This window comes from Aspergillus pseudodeflectus (genome assembly GCF_044049435.1).
Source record: "Aspergillus pseudodeflectus strain CBS 756.74 chromosome Unknown BJX68scaffold_63, whole genome shotgun sequence".
Taxonomy (NCBI): domain Eukaryota; kingdom Fungi; phylum Ascomycota; class Eurotiomycetes; order Eurotiales; family Aspergillaceae; genus Aspergillus; species Aspergillus pseudodeflectus.
In genome coordinates this window covers 1-15,285 of record NW_027263839.1, presented here as the reverse complement: position 1 = coordinate 15,285, position 15,285 = coordinate 1, and the positions used below count along the sequence as shown (strand labels likewise).

The window sequence follows — 15,285 nt, the reverse complement described above, 5'->3', positions numbered from 1 at the left end:
TTCGAGAGAAACCTTGATAAAGCTCAAACCAGCTAGCCATTAGATCTCAAAATTATTCTTAGGCTTCTCGGCCCAAAATCCTGAAGGAAAATTTGGCTCAGCAATCCTTCTATTTTGTCGCAGAGTGCATCAATGCATACAACATACATAAGGGCTTGGACACGCATTGCGGAGGCGAAACCTTCCCATGCTTTCCACGTTGCTGGAGATGCTCCGATCGTCAGGCAGGATATTCGCGGTCAGCCAGAGGGGGGACAATGGACATTGAACACGAAATCCCCAAAGAGCAAGACTCGGGTCACAATGACATCAGGAAGTCCTTATTTTATCGAACAACCGGTGTCCACATCAGCGCAACTGTCCTGCCATGTCATGAACTTGCTCTTATGGAGTAGGGCTATGAGGCGGCGCGGCTGAATACCGCAACTCTGGCTCCATCCAAGACGTACTCCAAGTCTCTGACTGGAATCGTTTGGAGGCGACGCAACTGCTGAATAAGCCCAATTTTTTTCTACTCAGACTAAGCGGCCTGGGTGAGCGAGCGCGAGCCCACAGACCAAGTACTATGGAAGAAGCTCAGACATACCATTCCGCTGGCCAGGTTCTCTCTGCTATACTTCGAATATCCGTACTAAGCCCATTCACCACCCAGTTGTCTAACAGCATCAATGACTCGACATTACGTTCTAAGATCACATATTCTATCATGAACCTGAATAGCATCCTTACTCTTCGCGCACCGTGTTCCGCGTATTTCCAATAGTCCATGACGTCCATCTGGTTTGCAGGATAGCATATCCGGATCCTGTTTATTTACCTATCCCCGCATTCCTGCCAAAATCCGTCAGGATGGCAGGAATGCTAGCCCTCTATAAATGACGAACATGAATGCTCCCGAGAGCTTGGCCCTCCAACTAGCAATCTTCAGTTTATCTTCCATTGACAGACAACTCATTGGCATCACCTCAATACGCGCAGCCCCTCTATAACCTTAAGATGAAGCCCACGACTCTCCTTCTCTCCTTCTCCCTCCTCGTTTGCACTGGCCTCGCGGACAAGATCTGCACCCCTAGCTTCGACTACTGCGCGAGCGAGTTGATCAAGTCCAAGGGTACGTATCTATTCTTCTAATCTCGCCCCTCATTGCTGAGATACTAATCAACGCACGTACAGGCTTCACAGAGGCGGACCTCAAAGATGCACTAAAGGGCACGGAGTATGAGAGCGCCGACCCAAACAGTATCCTATACCACTGCACGAACCCCGGGGCCATTGGACACCCGAAACTGTGTCCTTCCGGATGTGCGGACTCGGTGCAGGAGGGAAGTAAGAAGTGCTAGGGAGGAGATGTGTACGATTAGATTGACAGGTTTCGACAGATATGTATTCGAAATTTGAATTACTCGCATGCCAAACGTCCACTAGTTGTTGGAAATGTCCTTCTCAAAGAAAACCCTCTCATACCCATCCTGCACCCTCCTCCCTACCTCCACAAATCCCAGTTTCCGATAAAAGCCCAGATTCTCCCACATCTTAATGTTTGTATAGAGCGTCAATGCCCGTCGTCTCTGCGCCCGCCCTCTCTCCTCCGCAAACTCCATAAGAAGTCGTCCATATCCTCGTCCCTGTGCCGCAGGGTCCACGACTAGGCTGCCGACTTCTAGAGTATTTGATTCGTTGTTTGCCTCGAGTATGATAGAGCCTTCTATGGTGCTATTGTCTTGGAGGACGTAGACTTCGTGGGTCTGAATGATCTCGGTGTATTTTGCACGCATTGGACTTGGAGGCTTTCCAATTCGCTCGATGTACTTTGTGAATGCTGCAGTTACCATAGCTTGTATACGGCTGATGTGGACTGGCGTTGCTTTGATGATTTGGGGTTGTGGGGGAGAGGTTGTCGATGACATTATGCTGTTGCGGCGCGGACTTTGGCGAGGATAGATTTGAAATTGGCGTACGAGTCTATTCTTATCGATAGATGACCCGCGGAGGATATATAGGTATACCGCAGTCCTGTGATTTTAGCTTGGGGATGTGGTGCGATAGTGTGAGTCATCCCAGCATACGAATACGCTATTGAGTCTCAGAGCAACCCCAAGATTCATAGGACCAGACATTTGTAGTCCTGATATCAATAAGTAATTTACAGTGACCGTGCTTCTCTAGCATGGTAGTGACTTCTCCTTTATATTTATCCTGTATGTGATAACCCTAAAATGCAGAAGGGTAACCTCAGTCCAGGAAAGGTAAGAGCAGCCAATGGCTCCTTCCTTCTAGGTATCTCAACTCGCACCTTCCTAAATCCTAAATAGTACGAGACATCTCACTCGACGAGCAGGTGGGATAGACAGTCCTCGTCCATCATACCTTCCTTCTCGCAAGGGGGGTGCCTTTCTAATACTTCGATAGCTCTTGCAAGGCAAGTGCGACCAGGCCGATCTATGCCCATCGTTCCTTCCTTTTTGGATGTAGAGTCGTACCTTCCCAAAATATCCATGAACAATTTTCGCCGCGGGGAAGGTGCGATGGAGGGCTGTCACCCATTGCGCCTTACTTCAATCCACTTGGTAAACAACCGCGCCCTCCTTGTATCTGGTGACCTTTTGCAGGGAAGGCGCGATCCTGATGCTCCAGCCGCTCTTTCCTTTTACGTCAAAGGTCGTACCTTCCCCGAATGGTCAAGAGAGGTAGTCCGTTGCGCTTTCCCAACAGAGGCTCCTTCCTAAACAGCCATAACCTTCACGAGGAAAGTGCGATGAGCCCAAAGAGGATCTTAATATATATGGAAAGTACTACCAACATGGTCGATATGACTGAAATATGTAGATGGGTCCTCTGCATTGGATTGGCAGCCATAACCCTAACTGCGATATATTCACCTGCAGAACCGGGAACCGGAGCACATGAACCACGGAAAAGAGCTCTATTTTACCCGGATTTAGATCTTTAGTAGGCTGCAGAGACTCTGTCCTACTCATGGAGTACCACAAATGACTCAGTAAATGTCTGGTTCGATCCAGACTCTGTGTCCCGCCTCTGTGACATGACATCAACCCCAGATCATTACATACATAACCACTTCATCACCTCGCCACGAGACACTATATAACCACTTCTGCCAATAAGTCTCCATAAACTTCTCTTCTCATTTTACGAATTCATCTCCGGGCTTTCCAATAGCCTACGGAAAATACGACTAAGGAAAATGACAGACCCCGAATACCGCCTCTTCCAAACCCTCCCCTCCGTCAACTCCTCTGCCACCTCCAATCGCAGCGACGCAGGGCAAGCCGGTGACAATGATGCTGACATCTATGACTATACCGATATCATCACCGACACATCCATATCCACATCCACAGCCGACCGTACCGTCAACGAAGGCTTGGTTACGGAATCTATTGAGTTCGACAACGGCGAAGGTACCACCGTTTATGACCCTGACATCTTTGTACAATCGCAAAAATCATGATGATGATGCTTTTGGGAGGTATGATGGAGTGCCTACTGGCAACCCTTGACCAGGTTTTGGCCATGGAGGAATAATGCTAGTAGCCTTAATACCAGCCTTGTCTAGTTAATACCTAAATTGCACTTTAATCATGCAGTAAGCTCACGGCTACTATTGAAGAACTTGCAGGTTGCATGATATTTAAGGTAGGTCTTATAGGTCGCTTTACTAGACCCTGAAAATTCCCTATTTTTAGGAGGTGTACTTACTATCTAGGAGTATGCCTGTATGGATTACATGCAAGCCTTATCTCTCCTTTCTCCTCACGAAAAAAGCCCACTCTACGGAGATCTTTTAGCCATAATATTTATATTTGAAATCCAAGTACTATATATCCTGTAGGTAAACAGGAAGAGTTCCTTTTCTCTAACTACTATCACATTCCCTGTAAAACCCCATAGATAGGGTTGGTTTCCAAGATGGACACTTAGTATTTTCCGTTTCTATACCGCATGCAGCGCAATTTGAGCGTTTGGCCCTGCCACTGACCAGGAAACGGTTCCCCGGGACGATTCTGGCAAGCGCTTTGAAGTCAAGGATATTTTGCCTGGCGAGTCCGGCCGTCAGCTTCACACTAGTCAGCTACCTAGCTACTATTTCCTCTTGACCTAATCCATATCAAAACACCGATCAAAGGGTGAAATGAAGGCAGCAACTGTCCTCTTGGGACGAGTCTTCTGGGCAGCCTGAGGGCCTCATGTGCGCTGTTAGGTCCCGCCTCCATGGCATGTGTGTTGCCTCACTTCAAGTTCTGCGACAGCTTCCAAGACTTTACTTCACTACCTGATAATTTTTCCAGGCTGACTCCCCACCTCGAGAGGAAGCGAGAAGCCTAGCTCCAATTCCCTTGCATTGCTAACTGATAGTGCAAAGTAGGTCTGGTCTAGTTTACTTTGCATCCAAATGGTCTATCAACGGCGGTTCCAACCAAGACTAGATCCATATCAAGCCAACCCCTTCAGCACGCCAGGCCGAATGCTTTCAACGATCTCACAAAACTCATCCCAAACCCTCTTCCCTGCCAAGCCACCATCCTTACCTTGAACCCATTTGCCGAGGGCTTCCGGCGCAGGAATCCCATTCACCATAAAAGCACCATGCGATTCCCTCCCCGCTGTCACGCCGGCAATCACAGTCCTAGAACCCTGCTCCGCAGTCCTCGCAAACAACCTCTTCCAGAGATTAAACGCCACCTCCTCAATCCCCTTATTCTCCCTCGACAGCTCCGTATCGCAGAACCCCGTCTCGACCAAGTTAATAACCACCCCAGGGTCATTGCCGAGTCGCGAGACAAGTTCCCGGGTAAGCAGAACGCCGAGCAGTTTCGTCACGGGGTACCGCTCGTCCATCTTCGCTGTCTTCTCATCGCTCAGCGCGACGAACACCCCGCGCGGATCCTTCCACTGCGGGAATTGCGGCCACGCGTGCACCTGGCTGGTAAGGATGGTGAGATGCGGGGGGCGGAACCGGCTCGGATACTCGGTGCCTGTCTTTTGGAGCTTTGGAAGTAGGATGAGGGCGAGGAGGAATGTCGAGATGTTGTTTACCGTCACCGAGGATTCATACCCGCCCTCAGCGAGACTGTAGACCTTTGTCGCGATAGCTGCATTCGCGATGAAGGCGTCAAGGCGAGGGAGCGCGAGAGCCTTATCCGCGAAAGCAAGCACGGATGCTGTATCTGCCAGGTCGAGATGCCAGACCTCAATTCCTGAAGCGCGGCCCGTGGAGGACTCGATGGAGGCGCGGGCGGCTTCGCCGGAGGCGAGGTTGCGGACTGCGAGGATGACCTTTGCCGCACCGAGGCGGGAGACGTGTCGGGCTGTTTCGAGGCCGATGCCTGTGTTGGCTCCGGTGATGATGACGACCAACTGGGCGAATGAGTAGGGTGGTAACTGCGGGTGGACGAAGAGTTGGTTGTAGACAAAGGTTGGGAACCCCATTTTGATATGTGGACTATTTTGTATGGGATATGGGGTTAGTAAATGTAAGGAATAATGAGATATAAAGTGAGATGGTAGTGAGCTTACATTCTTATAGTCCATGGTTCGGGTCAACGTAGCCCTACCCTACTAATACCCGGCAACAGGCAGAATGGGTGACGACTGACGAATGACTCCCATTCAACCCTCATTACTCTCAAGGTTCGTATGCGCTAACCCAATTAGAAGTAGGGCTGCTCAGCTCAATGACCCTTTTGCAATCACATATATTTTCCCTGTCATTGCATAAGAGAATCCATCTTGTCTCTCCATCTGCCCCCGAAATGCCTCATTGCAACAATCACCACGCTACTCGCAAAAGCAGCAACTCCCAAAATAGTAAAAAGCCACCCATTGCCTATCCCATTGATAACAGGCACCGTGACAAAAGATCCCACGCAGCTGAAGATGTTCCTGACAAAGTTATTCAGCGCGACCCCCTCGCTGGAGCGTCGGGGGAGCATCTCCGTTAGCATCGTGGTTACGACAGCAAAGATTAGCATAGAGCCGACTCCAAAGAAGAAATTCGCGATCATCGGCGCAATCCAGAAGACGCCTTTTTCAACGGTCCAGCCGTACCAGATTAGGCCGGCTGGGTAGAGCAACGCGCCAACGACGGCGTTTTCGCGCATGCGGTCTTCGGGTCGGTATATCAACTTGCCATTTTCGTCGTAGCGGTTTGCTTTCTTGGCTTCTCTGATCATGATATTATCGATCCATTTGCCGCCAAAGATGCTAGAGATGAAGTATCCGAGGGAATTTGGGATGTACAGCAGGCCGACCATCAGTGTGTCAAAGTTGTAAGGGTCTTTGACGAAAGAGTGTTCAATGCTAATATTGAGGACGTACAATGATCCGAAGGTTATCGCGGCGTAGTAGACCGTTAGCAGAACGGGGACGTATCGGAGGTATAAAATAATCTTCAGAGGGTCTATGAAGACGACCTTGAGGAGCTTTAGCCACCTCGCGGCTGCGCCAATGACCTGTCGCGAGGAGACTCGGCTTAGACGCCGTCCAATCGGTTCTTCTGGCTCTCTTTGTTCCGGAAGTAGAGGCTTTGTCGATAATAGTGTCTCTGGCAAACCAAATAAGATCAGGACAAGGATACATCCCCCGTACGCGGAGAAGAACCACATTGTAGCTCTCCAGTGCCAGCGCTGGGCCAGAGCTCCGCCGATGATAGGAGCAATCAAAGGCCCAGCTAAAGGGCCCTGTTCCCATTAGACCTAGCCATTGGATCTTATGTTGACAAACTTACCAAGTAAAATATCGACATTGCGTGCCCTCTCTCGCGCGTATCCCAGATGTCAGCAATTGTACCAGCGCCAACGGCCTGTACTGACGAAGAGGCACCTCCAGACAAGAGGCGCAGGATGATCAACATTCCGATAGAGGTGGACACGGCGCATAGGACATTAAAAACGACGAATAAGCAAAACGACGCAAGGTATACGGTCCTACGTCCGAGGCGTTCACTGAAAGACGACCAGAATATGGGAAACACTGCCATCGCAAGCATATAGAGAGATATCGTCAAATTCGTGATAGTTGAAGTTGCCCCGAGGTCCCCGCTAACCTGCGTCAGAGCAGGGAGGAAGATGGCGCTCCCGAACGGGGCGACAGATCCTGCAACCGCAACGATGAATGTAATAAACCATTTTTTGTTCCGGGGATACGTCTTGGGATTCTCAACTTCTTCGAGCAGTGTGAGTTGGGCGAGGAGGCCACGTCGCTTGAGTCGAGGAACCACTACCGGCAGGTCGTCCTCTGGCTGAGAGTTGGAGACGGCAACGCGGTCCTCTGCGTCTTTCCCCTGAACAGTTGGAGTGCGGTTTGAGCCCTGCGAGACCGAGTGGTCGTCGTCTGATACTGTGCTCGCAAGTTCATGCTGCGGTCCCTGGGGGTTTTCCCGGGATTTCTCCTCCATATCGTTCTATATTCCGTCTCTCATAAAGCATAAGTCGATAGTTTAGGTCCGGTGTTCAGGGTCGCTATCTATATTCAGTCCCTCATCAAGCGTAAGTCGATGACTTTCCAAGTCGGTGTTGGATATATATATAATAGCCGAAGCGTATGGCCGTGAATATTGAGCATGGGTCCCTTAATGACTGCGTTAGAACACCAAAAGTCAAGAAGAAGAGAGGGCAGAGAAGAAGAGAAACCAAAAAACTTATCCCAGTCGCGATATCAAGCATTTTGACCTTGCTGGGTCCTATCCACTTTCAATGAAGCGGGTGGGCCCGCTTCTGGTCCTCAGAGAATCTGAAAAGTCCAGAAGACTTGCCGTTCCAGCCGAAGAACCAGTAGGAAATGGTGCAGCATTCTTGGGCAGAAAGAGTGGAAACGCCGTCGGCTACGTATCTTGAGATGGCGCCTTGCCGAGGTCCTGCTGGATAAATATCCGTCTTCATAGTCAGCTTAGCGTTGGCTTGCGTCAACATTATTATTCTTCAGCGTTTCTGCGGTCTGAGGTCAAGGGTCTGCAAGCCATAGAGTTTGCTAAATAGATAGTTGAGTTGTGATCGCTGCCAGGATGTCGCCGTCACTCAAAAAATTTGTATGGGGCACTGCAACCCATTCTTCCATGGTCCCGTGACCCTCTTGACCACTGCAAAGAAGACTTGAACCGATACAGGAAGTAATGGCATTCATAAAGCTATCCCGCAGCGATACAGATAGTCATTAGAAGGTGTTCGTCATGAGGAAGAGGTCTCATGAAGATCAAAGCATTTTATGGAGGCCATTGGCCCTTCGCTCCTTCAGGCTTCCCTAACACAGACCCCATAGATTATTTGAGAAATGGCGTCGAGTGATGGCCGTAGGCCCATTTGAAGACATATCGAGGTTCGTATAATGATGAGTCGAGGCCAGTAAGAGGATGCACGCAGACCCCTTCTACCCTGCTACCCCTACCACCTGCCTAAAGAGGGGGAAAAGATTCTATCCCCATTGCAGCGAGGTTGCAGCGAGGACCTTGCACAACGAAAGCTCTTGAAACTGGAGAAATATCAACTATGTTGGGGAGCAAGCGAAGGGCCAATGACCTCCATAAAATGCTTTGATCTTCATGGGACCTCTTCCTCATGGCGAACATCTTCTAATGACCATCTGTATCGCTGCGGGATAGCTTTATGAATGCCATTACTTCCTGTATCGGTTCAAGTCTTCTTTGCACCACCTTGTATACGGTCTCGGAAATAATCAGCTTTTTCTTGACAGCGTACTATCGTCTAACGGGCCTACGTCAGCTCATTACGAGTACACATTCCAAGGGATATGTGGATTGACCAGCTTTTATTGATTGACGAGCATCTTCTGGCAATTTCTATCGATCTCGAAGCTACTCTGTCTAGAAGGGAACTCATACTTCGACAAAACAGATCCTACCATCTAGAAGAGGCTTCACAATCGGCAAAGAATCCTCAGGGTTTCGACCTACAACGGTCACAGCCCGAGCACGCGCAATGTTCAATGCGTGAACACCATGGGGCACCTCCTCATTTCCCCCAAACATCGTAAGCAGCAAGCCTGAGTCTGTTACTGCCGTCTCGTCGCTCACGAGCGTCTCGGCCGCCGCAAACCAGGTGAATCCATCGTACCCATACGCGATGAAGGAGGGCATTGCGACTGCATACTCCTGTGCTGGGTTCAGCGGCTCAAAGCCCCCATTTGGTCTCTCAACAAGGACATCTAGAACGCGAGACCCCTCAGGACGCTTCCAGCAGGCTGTCATCCTAACCCCAGAAATCTGTAGGAACCGGCCATCCGTGTGCATGTCTGACACGCTATTCTCCAGCGCGAGCCGCAAAATCTCACCGGAGATCTTTTTCACTACCACGGCATTGCCGTACGGGCAGATATCTGCGCTGTCAGTGCTTGGTTAGCGCACAGCGTGATCAGGGCTTACTGATCATGTCTCGGACAAGCAATGGCTTCCCGTCGGGAACGGTTGCATTGAGGACTTGGTCGATGCGGATTGCGCCGCTGTTGAACAAGCCAATTTCAGAGTGGTAGAATGCGCGGATTGCATCAGCGAGCATGTTGCCCAAGTTTGTCTCTTGTCGGCGGATCGTGAAGTTGCGGCCATCGAGGGGTATTGCACAATGCAGGAGCGGCTTCTGAACAAGAGACCCAACGCGCTCATGAATGCGCTCTATCGTCTGGACGAGATGCGCCGGGGGCGAAGCCGGCTCGCCAACGGCAGCCTTGATATCGGTATACTGCCGCACTTCAAGGTTGTCTTGGGGTCAGCTGCGCTGCGCTGCGGTCTTTGCACAGCAGCGAGCTACTTACATGTCACCGTCGATTTTACAGCAGCGCCGTGCTCATCCCTGTGAACGATCATCCGTATCAGCGACATCGCCCTCCAGTCAGTACCTGACTTTACGATCCTGATGTTGCTGCTCTCGACGTCAGGAACCATGCCGTTCTTTCCAACGTCGGCAATATGCCGTCCTTGCTCGAAATGATCGGGATTGAGATCCGTGTCCCCTGCAAATCTTCGCAGCACCTCATGATCATGCCCTCCGAGAAGCAAATCAATCCTACAATCTCCAGTCGCAGCCACATTGGCGACTTTCATATCCTCCGGAACCCTCATATGCGTGAGCGCAATGACCACGTCGCAGCGCTCGTGAACTCGAAGATGGCGAGCTACCCGCCTGGCGACTTTCCCAGGTGACTCAATCTCGCACGGCGGGAGGTCTTCGCAGTTCGAGGGCCAGTCACTGTATCATCAGCATGCAACCCTTCCCAGCAGACCGAATCACCAAGACAAGATCAAAACCGGTAGTACATACGTCCCAGCAAGCCCGAGAAATCCGATGCGAAGCCCATTCTCCAGCTGCTTGACGAGGTACTCCTGTGCCGTTCCCAAGAACCGCTTTTCCTTTCCATTCGCCTTTCCATCGGGTAGATGGTACGCATTCGAAAGCACCCAGGGAAACTTGAGTTTTCCGCAAAGCTCAATGAGCCGAGCGTTGCCAAAGTCGAAATCGTGATTACCGGGTGCGGCGACTTCAATCCCGACGAGGTCCAGAATTGGACATATCTGCTCGCCCTTGAGGACGCTGGATTCAAGGGAGGGGGAGAAAGCGTCGCCACTGAAGAGTGTTAGGGTTTGGGCCCGTGGATTAGAGGATGCGAACTCCCGCTGGATGTTCAGAAAGCTAGTTAAGAGGGAAGGGGAGGGAATGTGGTACTGAATAGTCAGTTGCATCATTCTTGAGAGTCAAGGGTCAAGGTAGACACTGTAGTTCTTAGGAAGAGAGCACTTACAACATCGTTGAAATGAACGAGCTGGACCTCCACTGACTGCATAATGCCAGGCTTCTCTTCCTTCGGCACCCTTGAATGTGGAGAGCCCGGGAGAAGAAAAGATCGATATCAGGATACAACGGTTCAACGCTGATCTTTCATGGTAGAGCAGGGATCTGGAGGTGAGGCTGGGGTCGGTTCTGAGGATTTTTTTTGGAGATTTGGGACTACGTCAAGGACGGGGACGATTTTTGAGTCAATGGCAAACGCATTCCCGTCTTTTTTTTTGGACCTGCTCTTTCAGGTTTGAACCTGCAGATTTCTTCCTAATATGAGTCAGAAAGGTCAACAACCAAGTCCGAGTCCTATGTACCATGAGGGGACGGCGTGTAGGCGGTTACTAACGGCAGAACGAGGACACCGTAGTAGTGGCTATCTGTGTTGTGGGTACGTCCCATAGTAACATTGATAGGCTTTTGCTAGAGCTACCTCTCGTCATCTCTCCTACTTGGATACGAAATGGCTTTTTGGGCAGAGCCCAAAGTCTGTTCTAACTGTGGGCTGATGCAAGCAGGTCACACACGAAAAAACTGCCCGGTGATCAAATGTTTTCGCTGCCACGAGCAGGGCCATATAAGCGATGACTGTCCAAACACCAAATGCAGTTACTGTCGCCGAATGGGACACTGCAAAGCCGAGTGCACAAAGCTCAAACTGAAGAAGTCTAAAGGCCACAAAGCAGTGAATCACCCTTTCTCCCCTTCTCTGTCTACAGATCTCCGTTCAGATATCACGCTGACCTCTCAAAACACAATTGGGCCTCAACCTCCACATTCGCCACCCCCTGGTCAGAAAACTGGCATCGTGAGTTCTAAAGCTGCCTAGAGAAATCTTGTCTACTAACTTGGATTCAGAACTCCTGGGAACTAGTCCCAAATGTTGTCTTTCCAACCCTTCACAGCACGATCTCTCAGTTAGCTTCGCGTCTCGTGGCCGACTCCGACGTCTACCTGCAGCGGCTTCCTTATCGCTCTGTAATTACGAGACTTGGAGGTCCACAGAAGGTAGCTCAGATGCTTTTAGAGTGGGTCGATCCTCAGATCAAGACACTTGAAGGTAGATTCATTCGGACCGAGGAGTACGTTAAATTCTACTTTAATCATTAGACTTTCTGACGAATCTTCAGGCTTTTTGATGTCCAAGCCCATCAGAATAATCTTTGGAGCCCGGATAAAGGTTACGTGGATATCGTTACAGATTTACGAACCAGAGAATACTGGCGCGCGTATCCTGGTCAGTCTAAGGATCCCTCAGGGCGTATCAAAACCCATAATCGGGCAATCTTGCGCGGGTCTAGGAGCACACTACACTATTATGTCATTGCGCAGGGGCAAGGGTGTCGAGCAGCAAACTGGCTTAAGCTCTGGCAAGTACCAAAGGATACTGAGCTATCATGCACCTTTCGGGCTGTAGCTCTCAATATCCTGGAAATGACGATGTGCTACGCCTTTCAATCGCTCCCAGGGAGCATTCTGGAGACTTATTATGGGCCAAGGGAGGACGGGAAACCCTACTCCAATCTAGGATTGAATATCATCCCCCCTGTTCTCCAAGGCATTTCCCTTGGACCCTCAGTGCGGAAGTGTTTCTCTATTGGCTTGGAAGAATCTTTAGATCCCGACATTAACGGATGGGCCCAGTTCCGCTACGAGTACGGAAAAAAGGCTGAGAAGTTTGACATTGACTTTCGGCGCCCGTTACTACGATCCTCGGAGTTTCATTCCCGTTTTCAAGACGCAGTCCAACATCTCCAGCTAAGTCGGTCTTTCTGTATCAGTGAGCCCCTGTCGCACGCAAATTTCAACGAATCCGAGCTTTTGAACCAGCTAAGAAAGGACCTAGAGCCAATAGGTCTTTCATGGGTTCAGCCTAACGGAAATTTCGAAGCGCTAGTCGGCTTCGCATTGGAAGATTCATTTGATGCAGAATCGGAAAGCTTAAGCAGCGCAAAGATACCTATCCCTCGCCAATTCCAAGATAGTGGGTGGAACAAGACGAATTCTTTAACCTGGGCAGCAAATCCCATGCGAAGAACTTTGGCCGAATCTACACAGTCCATTCGGCCAACCCAGAAGCTCGAGACTGAGGCAATCGTTTGTTTCAACCAATCAATTATCCGACATAGTATGTTACGCGTGGTGCTTATGTGTGGACGTGCAGTGCAAGATCTTGTTCTACCCACGAAGCGCAAGGAGACGCGCCTCAAGCTCGAGTCTGGGGAGTTCCCCATGTTTCTTGACGTTGAGAATAGAGTTATCAACCGGGTTTATGTCTTATACCAAATCCAGTCGATGCATTTCTCCTCCGGGAATGGCGGAAAACTCACAGGATATCCGAGGCGCTTCATTTCACATCAGCTATCACCAACACCGTCGGTATCCGCCCTTACGCTGGTGACAATGGATGTGTCCTGACAAAGGCCATCCGAGATTTCATAGATGAACAAAAAGGACTTCAGGACCCTTTAAAGCTCGATGAGCTCCATCCAATGACTCGCCTGTGGCTCACACGCAGGGGGTTTGCGAAAGACGAAGACATCTTTCTCTTGCAGGAAAAAGGTGGTGGGAGTCTTAGCAACGCAATCCTTGTCTTGCTTCATGTGACCCCACATTCTTCTCGAAACTCCCCCGCGACGTCCTCTATGAGCTCATTCCACAGGTCAAAGAAACGTCATGCCCCGGAGTTCAAGATTGATAAAGCACAACTTGAATCAGTTCGGGATCTCTGTGACCAATTGACTAAGAAGCTCCCGGTTGAGATAGACCATCCTATTGATTGTTCAATCCACGACATCAAAGCCATGGAAGAAGAATTCGAAGAAGAATTGGAACAAGAGGTTGGAGAGGCAGACGTTCTCGAAAGAGAAACCCTGGAAACTTCTGAGATTTCAATTGACGACCACGGAACCTTCACACTTGCCGTCGAGGCTCTAGTCGCACCATGGGAAAAAAAAAACGCCTCGTGCTGGTGCTGGTGGTCGAAGCTTTACTGTTGGCGGCAAAACCCGAGAGGAACTCCTACAGGGCCGCAAATATTTCGGAACTCGGACGAGAAGAAACAATCTCTTTGTTGTGACAGTGCATTCATTCATTGAGCTTTTCCTTCAAGTTGAGAAGCCACCAGAGGAAGCCATTGTCAAGGCCGAGATTAAACCACCCGGGCAGCGGCACGCCCACGTGTGGGCCCGGGAAACCCTCAGCACAGATCCTGGGTCACGGTTGGCTTTTCGCGTTACGTACTCAAGGGATGCGGTGGAAATATCGTCGTATGCGACGTCGAATCTGGTAAGAGATCTCTATAAAGCCAATTCGTTTGTCCACTGGATGGAGGGAGAATCCGTTGCAAACATTATTACAAGACCAAGGCAATTTGTTACTGTGAGCTCATTGACCAGAACGCTTCCCAGGGGTATTTCGCAGCCCGGCTCTTTCTACACTAATGACCACATTACCTTAATTCCCGCCAAAGAATTTGACCCGCGCAAAAAGCACAGAATGGATACAATTTGAACAGGAGTCGCGGCTCTTGGGAATCTTGGCAGCCTTACTAGTAAGGTTGAGATGTGGTATGACACACAAGTCGTGACTCGAAAAGCGATCAGGCTCTTCTTTCTCACTTACTGCTCAATCGGGCCCTTGCAGCAGAGCCTCGCGACGTTGGGCTTGACATGTGGCAGGCAATGTTGATTTGATGTACTTACTGCATACACAATTTGATGATAATACATACTAGTGTGACTTCCAAGAGAAACAAAAATTAGTACCGCGTGGATCTGGGTAAAAAAAGGCCGACAGTTCGCAAATCCCTAGCTAGCTAACAGCGTGCGTTGATAGATACATACTCTCTCTAATTCTGCCTGACAACCAATCCTCGGGGTACGAAAACAACCCTTCAAAAAAAATTGATAATCTGGCCCGAGCCGCGGATCGAACGCGGGACCTCTCGCAATTATGCTAAGGGTAAACCCCTGGAGAATGTTAGTAAGTTTAAAGACGTATTTGATTTTATTGTTAAAGATGACTTACTAAGCGAGAATCATACCACTAGACCACCCGGGCGATTGATATTTGACTGCGGGATCTATAGGTTCTATGACCAGTGTAAGAGGTGTACAATAAGTTGATCAGGTATAAGGTCACCACTACACCAAGAATAATGATTGTGAAAGGCTAAACCTTGCTCCAGCAAGGTGATTGGGATTCCATAACGATACATAAGTGAAAGGAAGGTAGTATGCTAGCGTTACAATAGGGGGTCAATGACCAGGACCTTCGCCGAACGCGGATATTTCATCGGAGACCTCGGAGGTCATAGCGGGTGGCCTGTTTCCTCAGGCCACGCCGTGACAACCAGGGACTATGTGGTAGTTACACAAAGGAAACCAAAAAGAAAAAGATAGGCCCGAGCCGCGGATCGAACGCGGGACCTCTCGCATTTATGCTAAGGGTAGACCCCTGGAGAACGTTAGTAAGGTTAAAG

General features: G+C 49.8%; 6 protein-coding genes and 1 non-coding gene across 7 annotated transcripts; 2 read left to right on the top strand and 5 right to left on the bottom strand.

Annotated features, from left to right (window-relative positions):
- The first annotated feature begins 887 nt into the window (after positions 1 to 887).
- BJX68DRAFT_184052 (uncharacterized protein) lies at positions 888 to 1,381 on the top strand. Its single transcript, XM_071037256.1, has 2 exons — positions 888 to 1,111; positions 1,174 to 1,381. The coding sequence occupies exons 1-2, from the start codon at positions 997 to 999 to the stop codon at positions 1,338 to 1,340; spliced, it is 282 nt and encodes a 93-aa protein (XP_070894174.1). The 5' UTR covers positions 888 to 996; the 3' UTR covers positions 1,341 to 1,381.
- Positions 1,382 to 2,025, bottom strand: BJX68DRAFT_184053 (GNAT family N-acetyltransferase). The gene has a single exon (XM_071037257.1). It carries the CDS (start codon positions 1,905 to 1,907, stop codon positions 1,422 to 1,424), a length of 486 nt encoding a protein of 161 aa, XP_070894173.1. The 5' UTR covers positions 1,908 to 2,025; the 3' UTR covers positions 1,382 to 1,421.
- A 2,298-nt stretch (positions 2,026 to 4,323) lies between these two features.
- Positions 4,324 to 5,491, bottom strand: BJX68DRAFT_246314 (uncharacterized protein). The gene has a single exon (XM_071041628.1). The coding sequence runs from the start codon at positions 5,449 to 5,451 to the stop codon at positions 4,456 to 4,458; it is 996 nt and encodes a 331-aa protein (XP_070894172.1). The 5' UTR covers positions 5,452 to 5,491; the 3' UTR covers positions 4,324 to 4,455.
- Positions 5,492 to 5,641: 150 nt separating this feature from the next.
- Positions 5,642 to 7,533, bottom strand: BJX68DRAFT_183931 (MFS transporter). The gene is made up of 2 exons (XM_071037254.1): positions 6,749 to 7,533; positions 5,642 to 6,701 (listed from the first exon to the last, which is right to left on the bottom strand). Exons 1-2 carry the CDS (start codon positions 7,415 to 7,417, stop codon positions 5,730 to 5,732), a joined length of 1,641 nt encoding a protein of 546 aa, XP_070894171.1. The 5' UTR covers positions 7,418 to 7,533; the 3' UTR covers positions 5,642 to 5,729.
- A 1,234-nt stretch (positions 7,534 to 8,767) lies between these two features.
- Positions 8,768 to 11,082, bottom strand: BJX68DRAFT_246307 (bifunctional metallophosphatase/5'-nucleotidase). The gene is made up of 5 exons (XM_071041627.1): positions 10,768 to 11,082; positions 10,290 to 10,690; positions 9,784 to 10,217; positions 9,398 to 9,718; positions 8,768 to 9,351 (listed from the first exon to the last, which is right to left on the bottom strand). The coding sequence occupies exons 1-5, from the start codon at positions 10,807 to 10,809 to the stop codon at positions 8,852 to 8,854; spliced, it is 1,698 nt and encodes a 565-aa protein (XP_070894170.1). The 5' UTR covers positions 10,810 to 11,082; the 3' UTR covers positions 8,768 to 8,851.
- Positions 11,083 to 11,265: 183 nt separating this feature from the next.
- BJX68DRAFT_278897 (uncharacterized protein) lies at positions 11,266 to 14,509 on the top strand (the record flags this gene model as incomplete). Its single annotated transcript, XM_071048622.1, has 5 exons — positions 11,266 to 11,610; positions 11,661 to 11,884; positions 11,933 to 13,093; positions 13,135 to 13,738; positions 13,818 to 14,509. The coding sequence occupies 5 exons, from the start codon at positions 11,266 to 11,268 to the stop codon at positions 14,313 to 14,315; spliced, it is 2,832 nt and encodes a 943-aa protein (XP_070894169.1). The 3' UTR covers positions 14,316 to 14,509.
- Positions 14,510 to 14,717: 208 nt separating this feature from the next.
- On the bottom strand, positions 14,718 to 14,864 carry BJX68DRAFT_t152. Its single transcript has one exon. It is a non-coding gene; the product is annotated as a tRNA-Thr (tRNA).
- Positions 14,865 to 15,285: the final 421 nt, after the last annotated feature.